We start from the raw sequence: 23,529 nt of genomic DNA on the forward strand, positions 1-23,529 counted from the left end.
CTTCAGCCTCCACGTCCTGACCATGATCACGCAGGACGCTGTAGGACCTACGAGACTTCGCTGGGCTCCAGTCCCGTGAGCCGTGTTCCTTACCGTCTGGGTGCCATGGCGATGGGGCAGAACCAATCGCATGATGGACTAATACCTTCTTTATGAGTGCCCTGGCAGCCATGTTGGGATAGTGCCCTGGCAGCCATGTTGGGATAGTGCCCTGGTGCTGTTAAACAACAACTTTTTAGGAATGGGTGTCCATAATTCCACTAACATGGACCAGATGCATCCTGTTGACTGTGAATTTGGATTTATTTATTTAGCAGCAAAGCTCCAGGAGATGTGTGTGTGTGTGTGTGTGTGTGTGTGTGTGTGTGTGTGTGTGTGTGTGTGAGAGAGAGCAAATACAAGGGCACTTCTGTGTACTTCTTAATAATTACTGTGTCATTGTCATGGTTTGCTCAGGCCAAGCAGTTTGTAGAAACTGTAACTGAAGTTGAGACTCACTCTCTAACACCACCCCTTATCCAGGCCTGTGTGTGTGTGTTTATTTTCAGTAACTGTACAGCCTGACTATGCAGATACAGCATCAGACTTGTTTATTATGTGACAATCCGTTCTCTTAACTCCCTCAAAGCAAACAAGGACGTTCAGGGAACACCCTACAGCCACCTGTCCCACAAACGCACCCAAACAGCCGTCTGCACACCTCGAACCCAATGGCTTCCCCAGGGGTGACGCAGACCTAAGGGACCCAGACCCGTCTGGGAGGGTGTCCGAACAGACGGGCCTCGCCCATGTGCCCTCGACGTCACAAAGCGTTTCACCTTTGCGCGTGTAAACTTGCTCACACGAGCCCTCGGTTTTCCTGTTGCGGTGACCTAAACTACGTTTGCTTTCGCGGGGTTGGAAGTGCTGGAGTGAATCTCGTTGTGAGCGTATTGTCCGCTGCACCGCGCTCCCGAAGGCCGGCCAGCTGGCTGTCCGACAAACGTCTGCGTTTGCAGTTGCTGTCGGCGATGCCTTGGCAACTTTGAGAGATGCCCGTTGTGCACCGTGTCCATGTCGCAGAAGGACTCGAGATTTCACTCAGGTCAGATTTCACTCCATCATTACATTTACATTTAGGGCATTTAGCAGACGCTCTTATCCAGATCCTCTTACAAAGTGCTTTGCGTCTGTTCACAGAATTCATCCTAGATTTGAGCACAGATAGGCCAGAATTCAAGATTGAATTGAACCAGACTACTACTAAACTACAGGAGTTAATGTCATTACCTAGTGTGTTGATTAAAACAGCCTCATTTAAACAGTAGTTAAACTTTTACCAAGAAGCACAAATGACCATAGACGGACATGCAGTTGAAGAACAAAAAGTGCTATCTGCTGAGTTTAGGTACTCAAAAAACAGGTGAGTCTTCAACCTACGTTTGAAGGCAGCAAGAGACTCTGCAGTCCGAGCAGCTAATGGAAGATCGTTCCACCATCTTGGAGCCAGGACAGAGAATAGTCTGTGTCTTCCGTGAGACTTTAAGCATGGAGTTGAGCCATGCTTGAGATTTGGAGTGCCCGCAGTACGGATCGGGCTTTGGTCATGGACATCCTGTAGGGAGGGGCTGGTCCATTTTTGGCTTTGTAGGCAAGCATCAAGGTTTCATATCCAGTGAAGAGAGCACAGCGGAGGAGTCACATAAATGCCAAGTTGAACATTAACTGTGACCATAACTGGGGAACACCGGACCAGTCCCTCTCAGACAAGACGTTTTATCGTCTTACAAAAGCATTTTACGCAGGACTACACGTTAATGCAAGTTAATGTTACTAAAGTCAAAGTCAAATTTATTTATATAGTGCTTCTTACATACTACAAAGCAGCTTTACAATCGTATGGGTCCAGATCCCTAATGAGCAAGCCAAAGGCGACAGTAGCAAGGAAAAACTCCCTATGATGGTGGGGATTAGGAAGAAACCTCGGGAGGACCAAGACGCAAAAGGGAACCCATCCTCCATTGGGCGGCCCGTTAGCACAAGTCCGTATTTGTGGACTAAAGTGCTGATATTCCGTTCGCTAATGAGCACATTCTAGCTAAATCATCGATAAACTAGCTAATATTCTCTCTTCTGTTTTCACCCAATTAGTAAATTCCCAGTTAGGAAGATGTTATATTGCCAGAATATATTGAGTTTTAATAGAGTTAAATGTTTTTGCATAGCTAAATATTGAATTATTCTCCATTTGTACTGGTCCTTTCAGATGACAGTTGGAAGATCGGAAAGATTCCTGTCCGATTTGGTTTCTTGGATCGTCTGTTATTTTCCTGTGGTCGGTGGTCATATGTGGGCTCACCTAGTCACCGTTTGTCAGAGAGAGAGGGCAGACAAACGCTCCGTGGGCAGATGAGGTTTTTTAATAAGCAGATGGTAAACACACCAAGGAGAGAGTGCGCCCTGAGCCCCCTCACCACTCTTTCCACCTTTGAGTAAATTCGTAGTTCCCTCAAACAGAATCGCGTTGAAAAGTACGAGTCCCGTCACTGTAGGCATCACGCAGGGAGGGTGGATTGTTACTACCTTCATTCCTCTGTATTTATTTCTATGCTTGGAAAAGAGTCCAAGAATGTGAATACTGCCAAGCATCGGTCCAGGACACAGATCGGGTCATAAACGTTCAGATGGAGGTGTTCTCGGTGAGAATAATGGGCGTCTCTGGGGTTGAAAGGTGTCCGCTTTGAATGAAGCTTGAAATCAGATTGGAGGCTGGCGGGTGTTGCAACAGTACAAGTTACTCTAGTGTGTGTGTGTGTGTGTGTGTGTGTGCGTGTGTGTGTGTGTGTGTGTGTGTGTGTGTGTGTGTGTGAGAGAGAGAGAGAAGGCAGGAAATCAGACATTCTTTGGTGCCGCAGGCTGCAGCTGGCTGCTGATTGGAAGCAGGCAGGGGCAGCAGACATGCACTCACATGGCATTGGTGGATGGCAGGGAGGCTCCTCCCACAGCATTCTAGAGAACAGCAGTTTGGCCCCTCCCACAGTGTTCAAGAGGACAGCATGGCAACCCCTCTGCCAGCCTTCTGGAAAAGTGGGGTGGCTCCTCTCTAAATGCTCAGGCGCACACAGCAATAAACACCCCCCCCCAACCTTTTGATTTTATTAGTATTGCATGAGTTACAGGTTTGTGTTTGGTAAATAACCAGATACTAAATGCGAGCCCCATCCTTCAAATAGAATTGAATAATAGAGGATGGAGAAGTGTCTCCCCCTCTCTCTGTCTCTCTCTTCTGCCCCCCCCCTTGCCTTTTTAAAAGTAAAATTGTCTCTCATTCTCGATTTACTTGTCACATGCACCTTGTAAACTCTGTTAAGTTCCACTCTGACATGCACATGTGGACTGTGGACTCTCTTCTGTTAATCCAGCATGCACTCACGCACCCCTGGAGGACAGCAGGGTGGCCCCTCCCACAGTGTTCTAGAGGACGGCAGGGTGGCCCCTCCCACAGTGTTCTGGAGGACGGCAGGGTGCCCCCTCCCACAGTGTTCTGGAGGACGGCAGGGTGGCCCCTCCCACAGTGTTCTGGAGGACGGCAGGGTGGCCCCTCCCACAGTGTTCTGGAGGACGGCAGGGTGGCCCCTTCCACAATGTTCTGGAGGACGGCAGGGTGGCCCCTCCCACAGTGTTCTGGAGGACGGCAGGGTGGCCCCTCCCACAGTGTTCTAGAGCACGGCAGGGTGGCCCCTCCCACAGTGTTCTGGAATAATGGGTTGGGTTAGTCCTGGGGCCCAACCTGCGTGCTGTTTTGACACAGTTGAACTTGGTTGACTGGGAGCTGTTGGTTTTTTTTCCCCTAAGGCCCGAGACTGCGATTAGGGGAGAAGAATCGGGCTTCACAGATGTGCTGTTGGGAGCGTCCCAGCACTCTGCTCTGCTGTGTTTGGCCTCAATATGTATGTACTGCATAGTTTGACTTTGGCGTGCCTGTTTTGAGGAGATGGGTCCCAGTTTGTAGCTTTTCACCCCTGGTGTGTGTGGTTGGGTGTGGGTGGGGGTTTGGGTGTGTGTGTGTGTGTGTGTGTGTGTGTGTGTGTTGGTGGTTTTGGATGTGTGTGGGAAGGGGGGGGGGGGAGAGAAGGCCATTGAATCAAAGCACATGAGAGTGCTGAGGGTTTAATTGTAAGTTACCTAAAGCATGTGCTTGAGCAGGGCATTCATTGAAAGGTGTATCTGTAAATGACATGCAAAGTTTTTAACGGCGACCGTTGTCCTGGTGTTGAGCAGTGGACTGTTAGGTGCCTGCAAAATGGAATTCTCCATCAGTCTGAAGTAAATGTGCTGTTATCTGCAGATATTTGATCCTGCAGGTTCCTGCTGCTGACCAGAGCGGTGCAGGACAGTGGCCTGGCCTCAAGCCCTCACTCACTCACAGGAGGTTTGGGGGCGTCCGCTCGTGCAGAGTCCTTCTCCAGCCCTGTTTGTGCCAAGCGAGAACTCGTAGGGGATGGGGTGGACCTGGATAGACCTGCGGCCGGCTTGTCTAACTCTAAACCTGCTGCCAAACCTCTGCACTGTTGGACCCGCGGGGATGAGACCAGCCCCTAAAACCCGAGACCCGTCTGACCTGACCCCTCAGGGGCCACAGGGCCGCCGTTAACCCCACGTCGGCACATCGTGATGTGGGTTTCTCTCCACTTCTCGCTGGCTCGGGTGCGTTTTGGCCGGAGCATCGCGGGGGCGGCCTTTACGAGCGTGCGGGGTCTCCTGACGGGCGTTCCAGGGGTAACGGTGCGTGTGCATCCCCGTCTCCTGCGTGGGGCTGGTCGTGCTCCCCTGTCTCACTCCTCCAGGGCTCTCCACCTCCATCAGCATTAGTTACGGCCAGTTGGCTCTCTCTCTCTCTCTCTCTCTCTCTCTCTCTCCATGGGGCTGTGTGTTTTATCTGAGATCTCTGGCTGACTGATCTGGATATGCTTGGCCCGGCGCTGCGGGTGTGCTGACGGAGAGCAGGCTAGCTGGGGGACCTTCCCGCCGCTGTCTGGCGGATGGGAGACAGCGGTCTGTGTGCTCCTGCGGTAGCCCGCGCCGGTCGGGCCAGCACCGAGTTCAGCCTCCACGCCGAGGGACGTTTGACCTCGTTTCTGACGTCTTTATCTGAGAGGGAAAACTCATTTCATTGTTTTCAAGGCTTCATATTCATTACGGGAACTGAAAGTGACTCCCCCCTGCTGTTTCGACCGCTTCCCTGTCACTGTAATAACGTGTGTTTGTTCTGCGTGTACAGTCTGATGGCTGATGGCAGATGGCTCAACTCCCAGCACTTTTAAAATGTCTTTTTAATGGTCTGTTTATTACTCAAATGATAAGGCTGCTTGATTGAGTTCCACTGTAGTCTAGAGCTCTGTGGAAAGGAGAGAAGTTTGGGACGCGTGGGTTTGTCACGCTGCCGAAAGTGTGGAAACCATGTGGTTTCAACCCCAGCAAAGGGGCGGGCAGAGGTGGAAGCCACCCCAGCCGTGCCCGCGCAGTGTCAGCAGGGCCTGGGGCCTTTGGCGGGGCTCTTGGTGACTGACAAACCAGTCTGTTTAAGTCATCATGAATGTAAATCCTGGACCGTTGACCTCAGAGATTGTGTGTACATCCATGCAAGTAAGTGTGTGTGTGTGTGTGTGTGTGTGTGTGTGTGTGTGTGTGTGTGTGTGTGTGTGTGTGTGTGTGTGTGTGTGTGTGTGTGTGTGTGTGTGTGTGTGTGTGTGTGTGTGTGTGTGTGTGTGTGTGTGTGTGTGTGTGTTTGCACATGCATATTCTTGTACACGTGAGACCTATTGGAAACCCTTATGTAAACCCCCGAATGTTCCAAGCATCTCTGGGGCTGAATCTTGTAGCTACAGATCCATCATATGACTTTAACTGTGACTACTGAATTCTTCTCAGTAGCTACTGAGTAATACTCCTGAGGATTCACAACTGAGCGAAAATGCAGTGTGGATGTTGAGGTGTGAAGGTGCCTCGTCTCTCCAGAATGTTTGGTCGCTCCATCTCGTGTTCGAGCTTCCTACAGGTGGTCAAGCACAAGTTCTAGAAATATTTTACGGATTTCTACGGTACTTCGGAAGCAGTATGGCCGCTGCGATAAGGGACTTGGGAATCACGCCTTTTGTCGGAGGAGAGTTGGGGAGCTGCTCACCGCCGGGAAAGTGGGTCTTGATTGGTCGATTGAGTGCATCAGGAGTTAAACAAGAACTGAAATGCCGCAGGTGGAATGCAAGGCACTGAGGGCAGGGTCAAAGTTCGCCAGTTAGGCCCATGTCTTCGATCAGTTTCTGGGTGGAAGCCTCCTTTTGTTTGTTAATTTTTTCCTGTTATATTTTGGACGCAAGCTTTTGTCTGAGTTCTTTGCGATTTGTTTGTCACCCCCATGCAGAGCTGGTGTTTGACTACTGCTGTTTCTCCTTCTCTCTCTCCCTGACAGAAGATGCTGGCATAGTGTGTGCGCGCATGTGTGTGTGTGTGTGAGTGTGTGCGCATGTGTGTGTGTGTGAGTGTGTGTGCGTGCGCTGCTGTCCAGTGTGTTCCATCCTGGTGGTCCACGAATGGCAGAGGGAAACCAGCAGATTGACACCCAGGTTCTGCAGCAACTGCGCCAGAAGTTTCCGGGAGTGCCCGCGGGTGTGGTCTCCGATTGCATCATACAGGTGAGTGGGTGTGGTCTGTGAGTATGTCATAAAGGTCTGGAGGTGTGGTCTGTGAATCCGTGTATCATTTGTTCATTTGATATTCAACTGAAAATCAAAATAGGAAAATAAAAAAAAAAACTATATATTATTTTGTTTTTCGTTTTGAATATAAAAACAAAAAAACTAATCAGGCTTGTATTTTTCTGTTTTTTATTTGATAATCCAAACAAAAATAGCAAAATTAAAAAACGGATTCGGAGCCGGACTTGATTTTGATTTTTTTAACTTGACCCATTTGTGTGCCCCGGAAGTTACTGATTTGTTTATTCTTCGTGGGTTTCATTTGTGCGGGAGTGCACTGTTACTGGTTCTACTCTGATTGTAGCCTAGACATTGGAACATAGTCTATATTGGTATAGACAACATGACCGGACTGGAACCACATACTAGTTTAATTAAAGTCTTATTTGAAGGTGGTAAGACGCATGCAGAGATTTCGTGCACGTTGCGTCAAATACTGCAATAAAGTTGGTGTCGCGTTCGCATATTCAGAATTCGTTCTTCAATAGCTTTAAGACAGTTATAGCAAAAGTGCCAAAATATGCAAATTCTAATTTCTGGCAACAACCACGTACAACTCAGGAATAGGCGTATTTTAAATTGTAGATAACATGTTACTTAAAATAACTGCTGTCACCTCTGCAACGTCTAAGACACTGAATTCTGAATACGCGAACGTGAAACTAACAAACAGTGGTGTTCCCTTGTGTTTCTAGTGGTTCGGTGTTATTTGTCGTTGTGTTTTGTAGTGCTCGTTTACTTTAGTCTCTGCAGTGTTTTCTGTGCATTGTATTATTTCAGCATTCATACTTATATAAACGTGTTTTCCTTTCATAATCACTGTGGTCCTTTATATTCCTTCGTGAGTGTTTTTGTGAAGTGTGTTCTCGGTATGCCTCGTAAGTCGCGCACTCTCCGTGTGCACGCTGTTCACTTAGAGGAGACTAGCTCCGTTAAAGTAGGTGCCAGCTCTTTATCGTGATTGTGTCCAACCCTGACTCCCACCACGTTACACAGATATTGGTATATTATTTATTTCAGTAATTCCATTCAAAAGGTGAAACTTGTACATTCATTGCACGCAGACTGATATATTTCAGAAAATTTAAATATTGTGAAGACAATATTAAATAGCTAATGAACTGAAACTGGTCTCTCAGTCTAGTTCTGTATGCTACACAGTCATGGGGAAGAAAAACAAGTAGTTATATATTAAGTGCATCCTAAACAACAACCTACAACTCTTACATGGGTATTTGTACCTTGCACCAATTTGTGGTACTCAGTTGTTGTCTTATTATTTCAATAGCTTTTAAATGGTCCATCAGAAGACCACCTAAGAAGTTGTATTACACAAAGTGCATCTTAAACAACAACCTACATATCAGACATGGGTATTTACAGGTGCTGTTCATAAAATTAGAATATTATGAAAAGCTATTGAAATACAGTGTTGTATAAAGTATTCGAGACCCATACTTGAGTAAAAGTACAAGTACTCTATCAAAAAAGTGACTTGAGTAGAAGTTGTTCTTTAGAAGTGTTCTTTAAAAACTTTACTTAAGTAGAAGTACAGAAGTATTCAGCATTTTTTGTACTTAAGTATTGCAAGTAGTTTAGTCTAAAATTTATTACTCAAGTACTGAAAGTAAAAAGTACAAGTATTGTGTTTTGAATTAATTAAAGAAAGCCATCAAAGTTTGATTATCAATTGTTTTTATATATCACAAACCAAAGATGTCAAAGATCACAAATACAAGTGTTTTGTATGTACTTAAAAAACTGGGGTTAACACTTCGTACACAAAAAACAGATAACCTATGTCCCGCTACGTTGTAGGTATGACGCAGAAGTACAAATTCGCCTTCATTTAGCTGAGAAAACAAGGTGTATTTCGGACGTAAAATCCGTCCGTCGAATTCTAAGGGTGAGCCTACTGCCCTGCGTTTACCCTTAATAAATGCCCTTACCCTATAAAAACACTACACTATAAAAATGGACACATGATTAGTCAGCACATCGCCTTTATTGCCAGCTAATGTTAAGTGAATTCTGCAGCACGCCATGAACATAATTAGGTTAGTTAGCTAAGATATCTAACCTAACTTGGTGCTTACTGCGCTCTTCTGCTGTTACCAAACACGGTACCATCTCTTTTAATGAGATAGGCTAAAAAGCGAATTATTTGGAATAATTTCGAATATATGTGTATTTGTATAAATATGTAAATCAAGCTGAAGGTGCTGGAAAATACTGAAAATGGACCTTCAAAGTGCCGTACAAGTGTGTGAATTCCACCTTGTAACTTCGCAAGCACAAAAATCGAGAGGCGCACGACCTCGTGACGCAACCGCATGCGTGGCCAACGGGCATTGGCAGAGCCACCACAATTGCGTCATTTTCGCCGCGTGGACCCTTGCGGCAGTCACAACGTGTCAAGTGAACCTAGATTACGAAGCACAAGTGTTCAGTGAAGGCAGCAGCAGAGTAAACGAAATGTGACCGGAGCATGCGCAGTTTTCTCATAAGACAGCCGGATCGCTTGACCCGGTGACAGCGCCAGCTAACATGTTGTAACGAGTAACTATACAGCACGTAAAAAATGTATCGGAGTAAAAGTATTAAACTGATGGAAAATATGTAGTGAAGTAAAAGTGGAAGTAGGAGAAAAAAATTTGTGCAAGGTAGAAATACCCATATAAAAGTTGTAAATTGTTATTTAGGATGCACTTTGTGTAATACAACTTGTTTGGTGCTCTTATGATGGACCATTGAAAAGCTATTGAAATTATTGAAAAAAAGGGTGCACAGTGCTCTGGGGCCTTTTCTTCCGCCACTTGCATCCATGTTAACAGTGTTAATGTAATTTGTAGACGGTGCCATAGACGTTGTAGCTGTCACAATAGTACATTTTAAATAAAATGTCTACAACTTAAAATATGTATATTCCTGGCGTAAACAAAGTTGTAGGTATTTGTTTTGTTTGCCAGAAATGAGAATTTGCACATTTTGTCTTAAAATTATTGAAGAAAGAATTCCGAAAGTGCGAACGTGAAACCAACTTTACCAACGAAGCCCACGACAAATAAACAAACCAATAACTTGCGGGGCACACAAATGGGTCAAGTTAAAAAATCAAAATCAAGTTTGACTCGATTAATTTTGCAATATTGTTTGGATCATCAAATAAAAAACAGAAAAATACAGGCCTTTTTTTGTTTTTATATTCCAAATGAAAAACAAAATAATTGTTTTTTTGATTTTCCGATTTTGATTTTCAGTTGAATATCAAATGAACAAATGATACACAGATTTCTGTGAGTGCATCATAATGGTCCATGGGGTGTGGTCTGTGAGTGCATCATAATGGTCCATGGGGTGTGGTCTGTGAGTGCATCATAATGGTCCATGGGGTGTGGTCTGTGAGTGCATCATAATGGTCCATGGGGTGTGGTCTGTGAGTGCATCATAATGGTCCGGGGGGTGTGGTCTGTGAGTGCATCATAATGGTCCATGGGGTGTGGTCTGTGAGTGCATCATAATGGTCCATGGGGTGTGGTCTGTGAGTGCTCAACAAATTGAGAGGAGGACATGGGACATGACCCTGCTTCCAGAAAACAAGATCTTCTCAATGTTTTTGGAAAATAAATAGCATTAAACTGAGTTAACTAAATTAACTAAACTATTTTTGAATCATATCAATTTGAGATCCCTTTATACAGGGATCAGTGCTTAATTTTCTCTCTCTCTCTCTCTCTCTCTCTCTCTCTCTCTCTCTCTCTCTCGCTCTCTCTCTCGCTTTCTCTCTCAGAACAAGAACAACTTGGCAGCCTGTTGCGAGTATCTGACCCACGTGAGTCCCGGCGTCCTGTACAGCGAGGGCAGTCCCGGCGTGACAGACCTGCGCAATCACATGACCCAGCTCAACCTGGGTGTCTCGCAGAACTCCCATGGTGCTGTGCAGCAGCGCGACACGGCAAGAATGAACGGCAGCCGGACTCTCTCTCACGCCTTGAGCGACGGTCCCGTCGATACCCCGCCCCCGCCCTCCGGCTTCTACCAGGCCGATCCGCAGCCGGCCTCCGCGCACGGCCCCTCCGCCATCAACGCCTTCTGCATGATGGAGCAGCCTCGTAAGCCCGTGCCCCCCCAGTACCTCGGCCTGTTCCAGCTCGGGGCCCCCAAGGGCCACGGCCCTCCCCCCCGCCCCCCCGCTTCAACCCCATCACCGTCACACTGGCGCCCAACGCCGGCCGCAACACGCCCACGTCGCTGCACATCCACGGTGGGCCCCAGGCGGGCCCCAACAGCCCCAACTCCATCTACATCCGCCCGTACGTGACGCAGGCCCGGGGACAGTACAGCCCCACCTCCCAGCCCGCCCAGCAGATCTACCAGATCACGCACCCGGGCGGCTCGCCCAACTGGCCGGGCAGCCAGCACCAGACCTCGCATGTTTACATGCCCATCAGCTCACCCACCACCCCCCATCCCCCCTCCATCCTGCAGGCGCCATCCGCCGCCTCCTCCCAGGCCGGTTCTTCGTCGTCCGCTTCCTCTTCCTCCTCTTCATCTTCCTCGACGGCACAGGCGGGAGCCCCCCCGCTCTCGTCCTCCTTCAGCCAGTTCAACATCCAGAACATCTCCACGGGCCCGAGGAAGAACCAGATCGAGATCAAGCTGGAGTCACCGCAGAGGGTGGGCGGGGCTTCCTCCGCAACCCGACCGTCCTGCAGCTCGGTGTCTTCGTCCTGTCCGTCGCCGTGTCCGTCCGCGTTGGCTGTCTCCGCGGGAACCTCCGCGCCGCTCTCCATCGACCCGGCGGGGCCCAGCAGAAGCCAGCCCACCCTCTACATCTCCCCCTCTCCACCCGCAGCTGCTACGACGCCATTGGACGAGGGCGCGCTCATCGCCCCTCCCACACGCGCCCCGCCCAAGTTCTATATCTCCGCCAACCCCTCCTCGGACGAGGGAGGCGCCCGGAATCCCCCGACCGTGTACATATCGGCCAACCCCGCGCTTCCAGGCGTGGCGGGTGGGCGGAGCCTCGGTGGCCAGGTCAGCATGGGCCCCGCCTACATCCACCATCACCCTCCCAAGTCCCGCGCTTCCGTGGGATCTGCCGGCACGGCCACATCGCCGCGGGTGGTGGTGACGCAGCCCAACACCAAGTACACCTTCAAAATCACCGTGTCGCCCAACAAGCCCCCCGCGGTCTCTCCGGGCGTGGTCTCGCCCACCTTTGAGCCCACCAACATGCTGAGCCTACCGGCCGACCACCACTATGTAGAGCCTGAGCCGCTACACCTCTCCGACCCGCTCTCGCCCCACCGGGACCGGGCCACGGAGGCCCGGCGGCCCAGTATGGGCTCCGATGATGCCGCATACACCCAAGGTGAGGAGGGTCCTGGGTGTTATTTTAGCCGCAGTGTTGGTTAGAGTCTGTTCGTTCTCTTTGTGTGCAAGTGTGTGTGTGTTTCTGTGACTGTGCTGATGTTCTGAACGAATGTGCCTCTCAATGTGCCGTAATTCTCCACTGAAGTATGTTGGTGGCCGACCTGTGACCTGTGACCTGCCTGCCCACTCCACGGCCACATGAACATCACCCACTTCCACATCATGTTGCTTCTCACTTCACTTTGCAACACGCAGCCACCTTGAGCCATCTCAAACCATAATGTAGTCATGATGCTGTAGGCTGTAGTTACGGCTGGTATGACGCTACAGTTAATGCTGGCGTGACTGTAGGCTGTAGATAAGGTTGTCATGACGCTGCAGTTAATGCTGTTGAGACACTGGAGGCTGTAGATATGGTTGACGTGATGCTGTAGTTAATGCTGTTGTGACTGTAGGCTGTAGTTACAGCTGTCGTGATGTAGGCTGTAGTTACGGCTGGCGTGACGCTGTAGTTAATGCTGTTGTGACTGTAGGCTGTTAAGGCTGACATGCTGACATGACTAGGTTGTAGTTACAGCTGGCATGATGCTGTAGTTAATGCTGGCGTGACTGTAGGCTGTTAAGGCTGGCGTGATGCTGTAGTTAATGCTGTTGTGACTGTAGGCTGTAGTTACGGCTGTCATGACGCTGTAATAAATGCTGGCGAGGCTGCAGATACGGTTGGCGTGACGCTGTAGTTAATGCTGTTGTGATGTAGGCTGTAGTTACAGCTGTCGTGATGTAGGCTGTAGTTACGGCTGGCGTGACGCTGTAGTTAATGCTGTTGTGACTGTAGGCTGTTAAGGCTGACATGCTGACATGACTAGGTTGTAGTTACAGCTGTCGTGATGCTGTAGTTAATGCTGGCGTGACTGTAGGCTGTTGTTAAGGCTGGCGTGACACTAGTTAATGCTGTTGTGACTGTAGGCTGTAGTTACGGCTGTCATGACGCTGTAGTTAATGCTGACATGACTAGGTTGTAGTTACAGCTGGCATGATGCTGTAGTTAATGCTGGCGTGACTGTAGGCTGTAGTTACGGCTGGCGTGACAAGCTGTAGATAAGGTTATCGTGACGCTGTATTTAATGCTGTTGAGACTCTGTAGGCTGTAGTTATGGCTGGCGTGATGCTGTAGTTAATGCTGTCATGGTGTAGGCTGTAGTTACGGCTGGCGTGACGATGTAGTTAATACTGTTGTGACTCTGTAGGCTGTAGTTATGGCTGGCGTGACGCTGTAGTAAATGCTGTTGTGACTATAGGCTGTAGTTATGGCTGTCGTGATATTGTAATAAATGCTGGCGTGACTTGTAGGTTGTAGATACGATTGGCGTGTTGCTGTAGTTACGGCTGGCGTGACTGTAGGCTGTAGATAAGGTTGTCGTGACGCTGTAGTAAATGCTGTTGTGATGTAGGCTGTAGTTACGGCTGGCGTGACGCTGTAGTTAATGCTGTTGTGACTGTAGGCTGTTGTTAAGGCTGGTGTTACGCTGTGGCCTGTAGTGAAGTCTGGTGTTAAACCTTGATTTTGTTTATTGTCCAGGTGGGCAGCGTTGGGCATTCAGTAGTGGTTAAGAGGCCTTTCAGCATAGCAGACAACCTGGATTCATGGGCCACACATCTGTGCATTTACTGTCTGTTCCTGTGTTTCCAGTGGCTGAAACTAAATATGTTGCGTAAGGCGGTGTTGCCCAACACGTCCCCTGCAGCGTGCTGACCCAGCGTCCTGTTCCTCCACCCGCACGCTTTTACACAGTAGTTGTGGAAAAGGAATGAATAAAAACACACTGTGCTCTCCCCCTTCCACATGGCCCCGCCAGGAGATACGCTGGCTGCGTCCCCAGGACATACAGGACGTACGCGTCCCCAGGACATACAGGACGTACGCGTCCCCAGGACATACAGGACGTACGCGTCCCCAGGACATACAGGACGTACGCGTCCCCAGGACATACAGGACGTACGCGTCCCCAGGACATACAGGACGTACGCGTCCCCAGGACATACAGGACGTACGCGTCGCCTGTAGACGCAGCAGTGTGGTCTGGAGAAACTGACCTTGTGTGCTCCTCTCAGTTCCTTTACAGGATCAGAGCTGCGTCTCTTTATCTTTAGTGTGTGTGTGTGTGTGTGTGTGTGTGTGTGTGTGTGTGTGTGTGTGTGTGTGTGTGTGTGTGTGTGTGTGTGTGTGTGCGCGCGTGCGTGCATGTAGCAGCAGGGCAGTCCTGTTTACCTTATATGGAGATTTGCCGTGATGACGTGTGACTCATTGACTATGGATCCTACATTCTGCTGACGTGTGTGTGTGTGTGTGTGTGTGTGTGTGTGTGTGTGTGTGTGGACTGTTTATATGCATTTGTTAAGTGGTGTGTGATTTTTGCTCTGTGTATTGGGTGTGGATGGCTGTGTGTGTTAGGTGGACATTTATCACCCTACTACTTGCGGTGTTTTTGTATGACACGGGGCCGTGGGGTCGTTGCATGGGTATGTGACTCAGTGACCTGTCGGGCGTGTAGAAGGAAGTGGAGTGGTGGTGTTTGGTCAGGGACACAGGGCTGTGGAGTGGTGGTGTTTGGTCAGGGACACAGGGTTGTGGAGTGGTGGTGTTTGGTCAGGGACACAGGGTTGTGGAGTGGTGGTGTTTGGTCAGGGACACAGGGTTGTGGAGTGGTGGTGTTTGGTCAGGGACACAGGGTTGTGGAGTGGTGGTGTTTGGTCAGGGACACAGGGCTGTGGAGTGGTGGTGTTTGGTCAGGGCCACAGGGCTGTGGGGTGGTGGTGTTTGGTCAGGGACACAGGGCTGTGGGGTGGTGGTGTTTGGTCAGGGCCACAGGGCTGTGGGGTGGTGGTGTTTGGTCAGGGACACAGGGCTGTGGAGTGGTGGTGTTTGGTCAGGGACACAGGGCTGTGGAGTGGTGGTGTTTGGTCAGGGCCACAGGGCTGTGGGGTGGTGGTGTTTGGTCAGGGACACAGGGTTGTGGAGTGGTGGTGTTTGGTCAGGGACACAGGGCTGTGGAGTGGTGGTGTTTGGTCAGGGACACAGGGCTGTGGAGTGGTGGTGTTTGGTCAGGGACACAGGGTTGTGGAGTGGTGGTGTTTGGTCAGGGACACAGGGCTGTGGGGTGGTGGTGTTTGGTCAGGGCCACAGGGTTGTGGGGTGGTGGTGTTTGGTCAGGGACACAGGGCTGTGGAGTGGTGGTGTTTGGTCAGGGACACAGGGTTGTGGAGTGGTGGTGTTTGGTCAGGGACACAGGGTTGTGGAGTGGTGGTGTTTGGTCAGGGACACAGGGTTGTGGGGTGGTGGTGTTTGGTCAGGGCCACAGGGCTGTGGGGTGGTGGTGTTTGGTCAGGGACACAGGGTTGTGGGGTGGTGGTGTTTGGTCAGGGCCACAGGGCTGTGGGGTGGTGGTGTTTGGTCAGGGACACAGGGCTGTGGAGTGGTGGTGTTTGGTCAGGGCCACAGGGTTGTGGAGTGGTGGTGTTTGGTCAGGGCCACAGGGCTGTGGGGTGGTGGTGTTTGGTCAGGGCCACAGGGCTGTGGGGTGGTGGTGTTTGGTCAGGGCCACAGGGCTGTGGGGTGGTGGTGTTTGGTCAGGGCCACAGGGCTGTGGGGTGGTGGTGTTTGGTCAGGGCCACAGGGCTGTGGGGTGGTGGTGTTTGGTCAGGGCCACAGGGCTGTGGGGTGGTGGTGTTTGGTCAGGGCCACAGGGTTGTGGGGTGGTGGTGTTTGGTCAGGGCCACAGGGCTGTGGGGTGGTGGTGTTTGGTCAGGGCCACAGGGTTGTGGAGTGGTGGTGTTTGGTCAGGGACACAGGGTTGTGGGGTGGTGGTGTTTGGTCAGGGACACAGGGTTGTGGGGTGGTGGTGTTTGGTCAGGGACACAGGGTTGTGGAGTGGTGGTGGTTGGTCAGGGACACAGGGGTTGTGGAGTGGTGGTGTTTGGTCAGGGACACAGGGTTGTGGAGTGGTGGTGTTTGGTCAGGGACACAGGGTTGTGGGGTGGTGGTGTTTGGTCAGGGCCACAGGGCTGTGGGGTGGTGGTGTTTGGTCAGGGCCACAGGGCTGTGGGGTGGTGGTGTTTGGTCAGGGCCACAGGGCTGTGGAGTGGTGGTGTTTGGTCAGGGCCACAGGGCTGTGGGGTGGTGGTGTTTGGTCAGGGCCACAGGGCTGTGGGGTGGTGGTGTTTGGTCAGGGACACAGGGTTGTGGGGTGGTGGTGTTTGGTCAGGGACACAGGGTTGTGGAGTGGTGGTGGTTGGTCAGGGACACAGGGTTGTGGAGTGGTGGTGGTTGGTCAGGGACACAGGGTTGTGGAGTGGTGGTGTTTGGTCAGGGTCACAGGGTTGTGGGGTGGTGGTGTTTGGTCAGGGCCACAGGGCTGTGGGGTGGTGGTGTTTGGTCAGGGACACAGGGCTGTGGGGTGGTGGTGTTTGGTCAGGGCCACAGGGTTGTGGGGTGGTGGTGTTTGGTCAGGGACACAGGGCTGTGGGGTGGTGGTGTTTGGTCAGGGGCACAGGGTTGTGGGGTGGTGGTGTTTGGTCAGGGCCACAGGGCTGTGGGGTGGTGGAGTTTGGTCAGGGACACAGGGTTGTGGGGTGGTGGTGTTTGGTCAGGGACACAGGGTTGTGGGGGTGGTGGTGTTTGGTCAGGGACACAGGGTTGTGGAGTGGTGGTGTTTGGTCAGGGCCACAGGGTTGTGGGGTGGTGGTGTTTGGTCAGGGCCACAGGGCTGTGGAGTGGTGGTGTTTGGTCAGGGACACAGGGCTGTGGAGTGGTGGTGTTTGGTCAGGGCCACAGGGCTGTGGAGTGGTGGTGTTTGGTCAGGGACACAGGGCTGTGGCGGTGCAGTAGGCAAAGTTCCTACAGCTCGTCTTTTAGCCTCCTGGTGGTGTGTGTCGCGGTGTTTAGGGACAAAGTTTCTGTGTGTTGGCCTCTTCCTTGTTCCTTGTTCCAAATTCCCAGCTGTATGGTGTGTGTGTGTGTGTGTGTGTGTGTGTGTGTGTGTGTGTGGTTTGGGGGGTAAGTGGTGATAAATGCTGAAAGGAAGAATGGCATGTTTGAAATGTCAAGCTGACTGGAGAGATTACACAGAAGAGAGATGTCAGTAAAGTACTGTGTGTGTGTGTGTGTGTGTGTGTGTAGGGGGGGGGGGGGGGGGGTGTCTGTGTTTCTCATCTCATGTGCAAGTGTTTGTATGAATGTCCTGTTGTAATCTTTCTCTGTTCAAAATAATCCATCAAGCTCCTAAAGCAAATGTTTACACTCTTTGTTGTGTGTGCCTGTGTATGCGTCTGCGTGTGTATGCGTCTGCGTGTTTGTATGTGTCTGCGTGTGTGTGTGTGTATGCATGTCTATGTATAATATGTATGGTGTGTGTGTTTCAGCGTTGTTGGTGCAGCCAGAAGGCGCGAATGGAGCGATTGTGTCAGGAATTAAAGTTGAAAAAGAAAGACCTGGAGAAACTTAAAGAGGAAGTGAATGAGATGGAGAACGACCTCACGAGGAGACGACTGCAGAGGTCCAACTCTGTCTCTCAGATCCCATCGGTGAGTCTGTGCCTCTGTCTCACACACACACCACACACACACACACACACCACACACACACACACACAACCCACACACACACACACCAGAAAGCACTGGGTGTCTGCTAGTGTTGTCAAAAAAATCGATATATCGATACGTATCGATACTGAACATTCTGAAACGTTTCTCCAAGTATCGATTCTTTTTACATAAAATGCGCTTTCGTTTGACCCACCCAAGCTGGCCATAATGCAAAGAACAGTTTGTAATGCTAAAATGGCAGCTAAAGCAAACGCAGTGTGTTCGCAGCCCGTCTTAATAAGCAAGGAAAGCGGCAGAAGTGCTGTGTAGAAATATAGTTAACGCTCTGCGAGCGGCGCAAGGGTCCGCGTGGCGAAATGACGCAATCGCGGTGGGTCTCCGCGCGCTGTCGATTCGTGAGGTCGTGCACCCCAGAGTTTGCCAGGTTCACGGTTTTCCACGCCAAATTGGGCTTGTTTGAAAAAACCAGCCGCGAGTAAAAATTCTGGGGTCGCGGGGTGCGGGTTTTTTTTTGGGCTACTTTTGAGTTGGGCTACCGTGGGAGTTACAAGTCAACACTAAGAATCCATCGCGATATAATACTTAATTCGTCTCCATTTTTACACTCGCCACCCCCCAAGCCTAGTGCCTAGTGTCTGCACCTGCAGAGTGTTTTAGTTTTTTACAGTAGAGCCCCCATACTCAAATCGGAGCTTTTTTCTTCAATCGCGCTATCCGCTCTTATCTGCTCTATCCCGCTCGGCCAAATGCGTTTGCCACTAACCCCCCCCCCCCCCCCCCCCCCCCCGTAACTGGCCCTTTCCGTGTGGCCCGTCATCATTTCTATTTGAGTACCCCTGCAGTAGAGTGTCACTTGTGAGGGGAGTTTAGGGGAACCCAGCCGGTGTATTTGTCCTGAACTGGAGACGTGGCGTACACCTTGCATCCACGTGAGATTCGCTCAGGTCACGTCAGATCATGTTCAGATATCAGTGGGGCCTCATGAAACATCCACGCGTACCCACCCCCAGAGTGTGCTGTGATAAGATTACGATCAGACCCTCGGAAGGGCTCACGGACGCAACCCGACCACATTAATACGAGTGTGAACAAATGCGCTTTCAGGATCCACATACAGCCATGCAACATGGACGCACACACACAAACACACACATACAGGCGCTAAAGCTGATAACACTTCTGGCATAGTCCGTGCCGCAACGCGGTGGGGTCTGTACCGGTCCCAACTAGATCTAGTTTTACCACCAGTCCTGTGTCGTGCCCCAAGGTTGTCGGCACGGTAACCGGTAGGCCTGCTGACCCCTGCAGAAACACAAGGAGCTGTGATACAAAACCACCTCGGCGGCCGCGCGTGAATTGGCTGCCTGGTTTAAGGGCTTCGTTCCAATATTCGACGGCATCTAATGTCCTGGTAGTAGTGAGTGAGAGGCCATGTTTACGGTGTGAAGATGGAAACGATGTTTTGATTTGCTTTTTATGCCTGAGCGCAAATCTGGATCTCGAGTGGTTACACTGGGGATGCGTTTTCAGTGAGGGGGAACTCTGGAGCGAAGCGTACCCAGACACAGCGCACACCCCAGACACAGCGCACACCCAGACACAGCGCACACCCAGACACAGCGCGTTGACGCACAGAGTTACGCAGCTGCAGAGGTTGGGTTCAGGGGTGAACGTATCCACTGCAGCCTGCAGGCCCACAACGAAGACACTGATATGGTTGTCAGTCAATCTGACATCTCTGTCTGTCTATCTCTCCCCCATGTGTGTGTGTGTGTGTGTGTGTGTGTGTGGTGTGTGTGTGTGTTTCCAGCTTGATGAAATGCAACAGCTGAGATGTAAGAACAGGTTACTGCAGATCGATATCGACTGCTTAACTAAAGAGATTGATCTCCTGCAGGCACGAGGGTAAGAGAAAGTCCTGCTGTATCTCTCACACACACACACACACACACACACCACACACTGTCACATCAGCTAAGGTTCCCAGGTCACATCAGCTAAGGTTCCCAGGCTGTGATGGTGAATGATGCACAGGTGTGGCAGACCTACATCTCGCCACAGGGGGGCGCTGCTCACTTCACATTAACATGAAGCTGATCAATGGGGTTAAAGTGAACCTGACATGCAGACTGCTGGCCGTGAGATTCAGCACAGTAGCGCCCCCTGTGGCCTGGAGCTGAAAGCTTTGTTTATCATGTAGGCCTCATCTCCCAGGGTTGTTCAGTGCAGACTGCCTTTACTTCCGTGTACACACACACACACACACACACGACCTGTGTGCTGCTATTGTAGTGTTAACTACCAGTTGTTTCCTGAATGACATCCTGCCACTGCTCTTGAGTAAGGATTTATTATAGCTTTGGCACGTCTACACACACACGCCGCGCGCACGCACACACACCCTTCCCCTTCTAAAACTGGCACTTTACTGTACTTGGGACAATGTTTTAATAAATTAGAGTCTAAACCCCCTCGGCCCACAGCACACACGCCTGATCTTTTACTTTTGGTTTTAGAAACAGTCATTTTGGGATCAGTCACTGGAACAAATATACGACGTTTCACTCTGAACACTGTTGTTGTCCAGCCTGCTCTGTGTTTTCACATCCTGTACAGTCATCTTGAGTTTGTGTGTGTGTGTGGGTGTGGGGGGGGGAGTTGGGGGGTATGAGTGTGTGGTGTGGTGGTGTGTTTGGGGGGTATGAGTGTGTGTGTGTGTTTTGGGGGGTATGAGTGTGTGCGTGCATGTGCGTGCGTTTGGGGGGGTATGAGTGTGTGCGTGTGTATGTGTTTGGCGGGATACAAGAGTGTGTTTGTGTGGGGTGAGTGTGTGCTAGCATGTGACTGCTGACTCATGTTTTTTGAAGTATCAACTTTCAGGTGTGAAGGGGGCCTGCAGGTGTTCGTTTAACGTTTGAGCGGAAAGCACTAATTTACTGTGTGTGTGCTGTGCCTGCGTGTGCCTGCGTGCTTGTATGCACTTTCACATTTAAGCTGAAGTTGTTTTCCATGTGTTTTCAGGACCTCACTTCAATCCCAGTGCAATCCACAATTTCTATGACAATCTGGGCTTCGTAGGCCCTGTCCCTCCCAAGCCAAAAGGTACCCCAGCAGCAGGTGAGTTTCTCTCTCTCTCTCTCTCTCTCTCTCTCTCTCTCACTCTCTCTCTCCCCTCGCTCCTTTTTACGTCTTCACGTTTTTCTCCGGCTCCTTCGTCTGTCCTCTGTCCTTGTGCGTTGGGCCCAGTCCTCGGACCACTGGGGCTCCTCGGACAGGAGGGGACGCAGGATATAACGTCAGCTCCAAGCTGAGAGAGACCCCTCTCTCCCTCCTGTGCCTCCCTGCCTCCCTGCACCTGTGGGTGGGTAACTCCTGCTGCCCCCCCTGCCCCTCCTGCACCTCCTTTCCTCTACGAACTGACACTAACTGATCTCTCCTCGAACTCCCTCCCTCTCTCCCTCCCTCTCTCCCTCTCTCTCTCTCTTTCTCCCTCTCTCTCTCCTCTCTCTCTCTCTCCCTCTCTCTCTCTCCCTCTCTCTCTCTCTCCCTCTCCTCTCTCTCTCTCCCCTCCGTCTCGCCTCTCTCTCTCTCTCTCTCTCTCCCCTCTCTCTCTCTCTCCCTCTCTCTCTCCTCTTACCCTTTGTTTGATACTGACTTTGTATCTCCGTGGCAGATGTGTGCGCGTTTTGTTTCTTGTAAACCTCCTGAGCATGAAAATCCTGAGAAGAGACAATAATAAACGAGCTACTGCAGATACCTAGGACGTCACCCCACTGACCCCTCTAAGAGCCTGTGTGTGTGTGTGTGTGTGTGTGTGTGTGTGTGTGTGTGTGTGTGTGTGTGTGTGTCCTGCACCCGTCACATCATCTACAATCATGCCAGTGTCGCACTTCCCCCAGACATCTTATTGCAATACTCAGACACCGATATGCATATGCAAATAGGCCACAATCAGATGGCTGTACCCAAATGAAGTGGGCGGGGAGAGTGGAGGGCGTGGCCGGCCTCTCTGTGCTGTTCTAGAGTTCCGAGAGGCCGTGTTGTAGGTGCTGATGCTGGCACAGACCTATCCAGGACGAGTTTACAAGATTATGAAGTCCTTCTCACACAACCTCACACTGCGCTGTCTTGCAGGGCAGTTGACAACCTCTCTCTCCCTCTCTTTCTCTCTCTCTCTCTCTCTCTCCCTCCCTCCAGAGTCGAGCAGCAGAAACGTGAAGGCCATGTCTGAGGATGAGGAAGGTGTCCAGTGGGGATGTACCGCCTGCACCTCCTCAATCATCCCGCCCCTCAACCGCTGTGAACAGTGTGAATTCCCACGACACTTCTGAGCCCCAAAGACTCAATCCCCCCCCCCCCCCCCCCCCCCCCCCCCACACACACACACACACACACACACACTAATGCAGGTACATATGAATCATACACCAGCAGAACTAGTACAGACACATCAGTGTTGGAAACGTGGGACGTAAATGTGTGTGCGTGCATGCGAGAGTGATCGTGTACATGGGTACTTAGGTTTTTTTTCTCTCTCTCTTGCTGTCTGTCTGTCTTCTGGGTCTGTTTGTGGGTGTATGTGTGTGTGAGTCTCCCCGTGTTTCTCTCTCTGGGTCTGCGTGTCTGTATGTGGGCGTATGTGTGTGAGAATCTCCCTGTGTTTCTCTCTCTGGGTCTGTGTGTCTGTATGTGGGCGTATGTGTGTGAGAATCTCCCTGTGTTTCTCTCTCTGGGTCTGCGTGTCTGTATGTGGGCGTATGTAGGTGAAAATCTCCCTGTGTTTCTCTCTCTGGGTCTGCGTGTCTGTATGTGGGTGCATGTGTGTGAGAATCTCCTCGTGTTTCTCTCTCTGGGTCCATGCTCCATTGCCCACTGAAGACTGGATGATGTTTACAAGTTTTTTTGTTTTCCGTTTCTGTCGAGCCAAGCTGAGCTCGTGTGTGTGTGTGTGTGTGTGTGTGTGTGTGTGTGTTTCGGAGTGGAAGTTTCCTCTGCTGGCTCCGTGATTAATCTCAGTGCTGCCTTACACAGTATTATCAAAGTGTGTGTGTTGTGCATACATATGTACACACACACCCCCAAGCGACAGTGTGCCTTACAATTGGGAACTGCTTCTCAGAGCCACCTCCTCTTTTAACCTGAAGGGAATACCTAAAAGACTACTTCCTGGACTTGACTCGTATGCTCTTCCCAAAGGATTATGGGAAGAATCTGTGGAACGCTCACCAAATCGGAGTTGTCCTCACCTGCCCGTGTCTTCTTGCTCTTTCATTCAGTTAAAATGAAAAGGAAACTGAACTGCACAGATGTACAGTTTACAGAGGAGACGCTGCCTGTCACTTCAGCATCGTACTGTACATGGTTCTAGGACGAGCTTTTAAGAGACGCTTGCTTCTTTCAGCGCTCATGTGTTTTTCGTGTAATTCTAGCTTCATAGACTTCAGTTATTTCTATGTCTTGGGTTTTTTTTTTCCTTCTTGAAATGTTGTTTCTCAGACAAGAGTACGGTTTCTCTCTAGTTTAGTGCTGAGGGGCGTGGCTATCTGATGCCTCCGCCCCATTGCCCCTCCCACTTGCGGCCACAGCAGAGGTCGAGAGGGTGGATATTTTACGGACCAGGCCAGCATCCTCTGAAAGGTCAGATGTCTTCGCACGGCCTCTGCAGCAAACCAGACAGCGGCCCTCGAATGAAATAAGCCACCATTTTATGACAACTGGAATGTAGGTTTCATATTTGGGGATTTCACTCTACACCTTGTGTGCGCCATGGAATCGTCTCTGCATGCACCTCTGTTAAAAAAGGCGTCCATGACTC

The 23,529-nt window shown here is 50.6% G+C and overlaps 1 protein-coding gene across 1 annotated transcript; it reads left to right on the forward strand.

Annotated features, from left to right (window-relative positions):
- The first annotated feature begins 386 nt into the window (after window positions 1-386).
- tab2 (TGF-beta activated kinase 1 (MAP3K7) binding protein 2) lies at window positions 387-22,076 on the forward strand. The gene is given in 9 exon segments (XM_077016424.1): window positions 387-1,084; window positions 6,449-6,671; window positions 10,525-10,900; window positions 10,903-12,108; window positions 13,698-13,710; window positions 17,543-17,690; window positions 19,525-19,616; window positions 20,734-20,831; window positions 21,912-22,076. Coding segments are annotated over 8 exon segments (2,169 nt in total). The 5' UTR covers window positions 387-1,084; window positions 6,449-6,569; the 3' UTR covers window positions 22,046-22,076.
- The last annotated feature ends 1,453 nt before the right edge of the window (window positions 22,077-23,529 follow it).

This window comes from Brachyhypopomus gauderio, chromosome 9 (genome assembly GCF_052324685.1).
Source record: "Brachyhypopomus gauderio isolate BG-103 chromosome 9, BGAUD_0.2, whole genome shotgun sequence".
NCBI classification, from domain to species: Eukaryota; Metazoa; Chordata; class Actinopteri; order Gymnotiformes; family Hypopomidae; genus Brachyhypopomus; species Brachyhypopomus gauderio.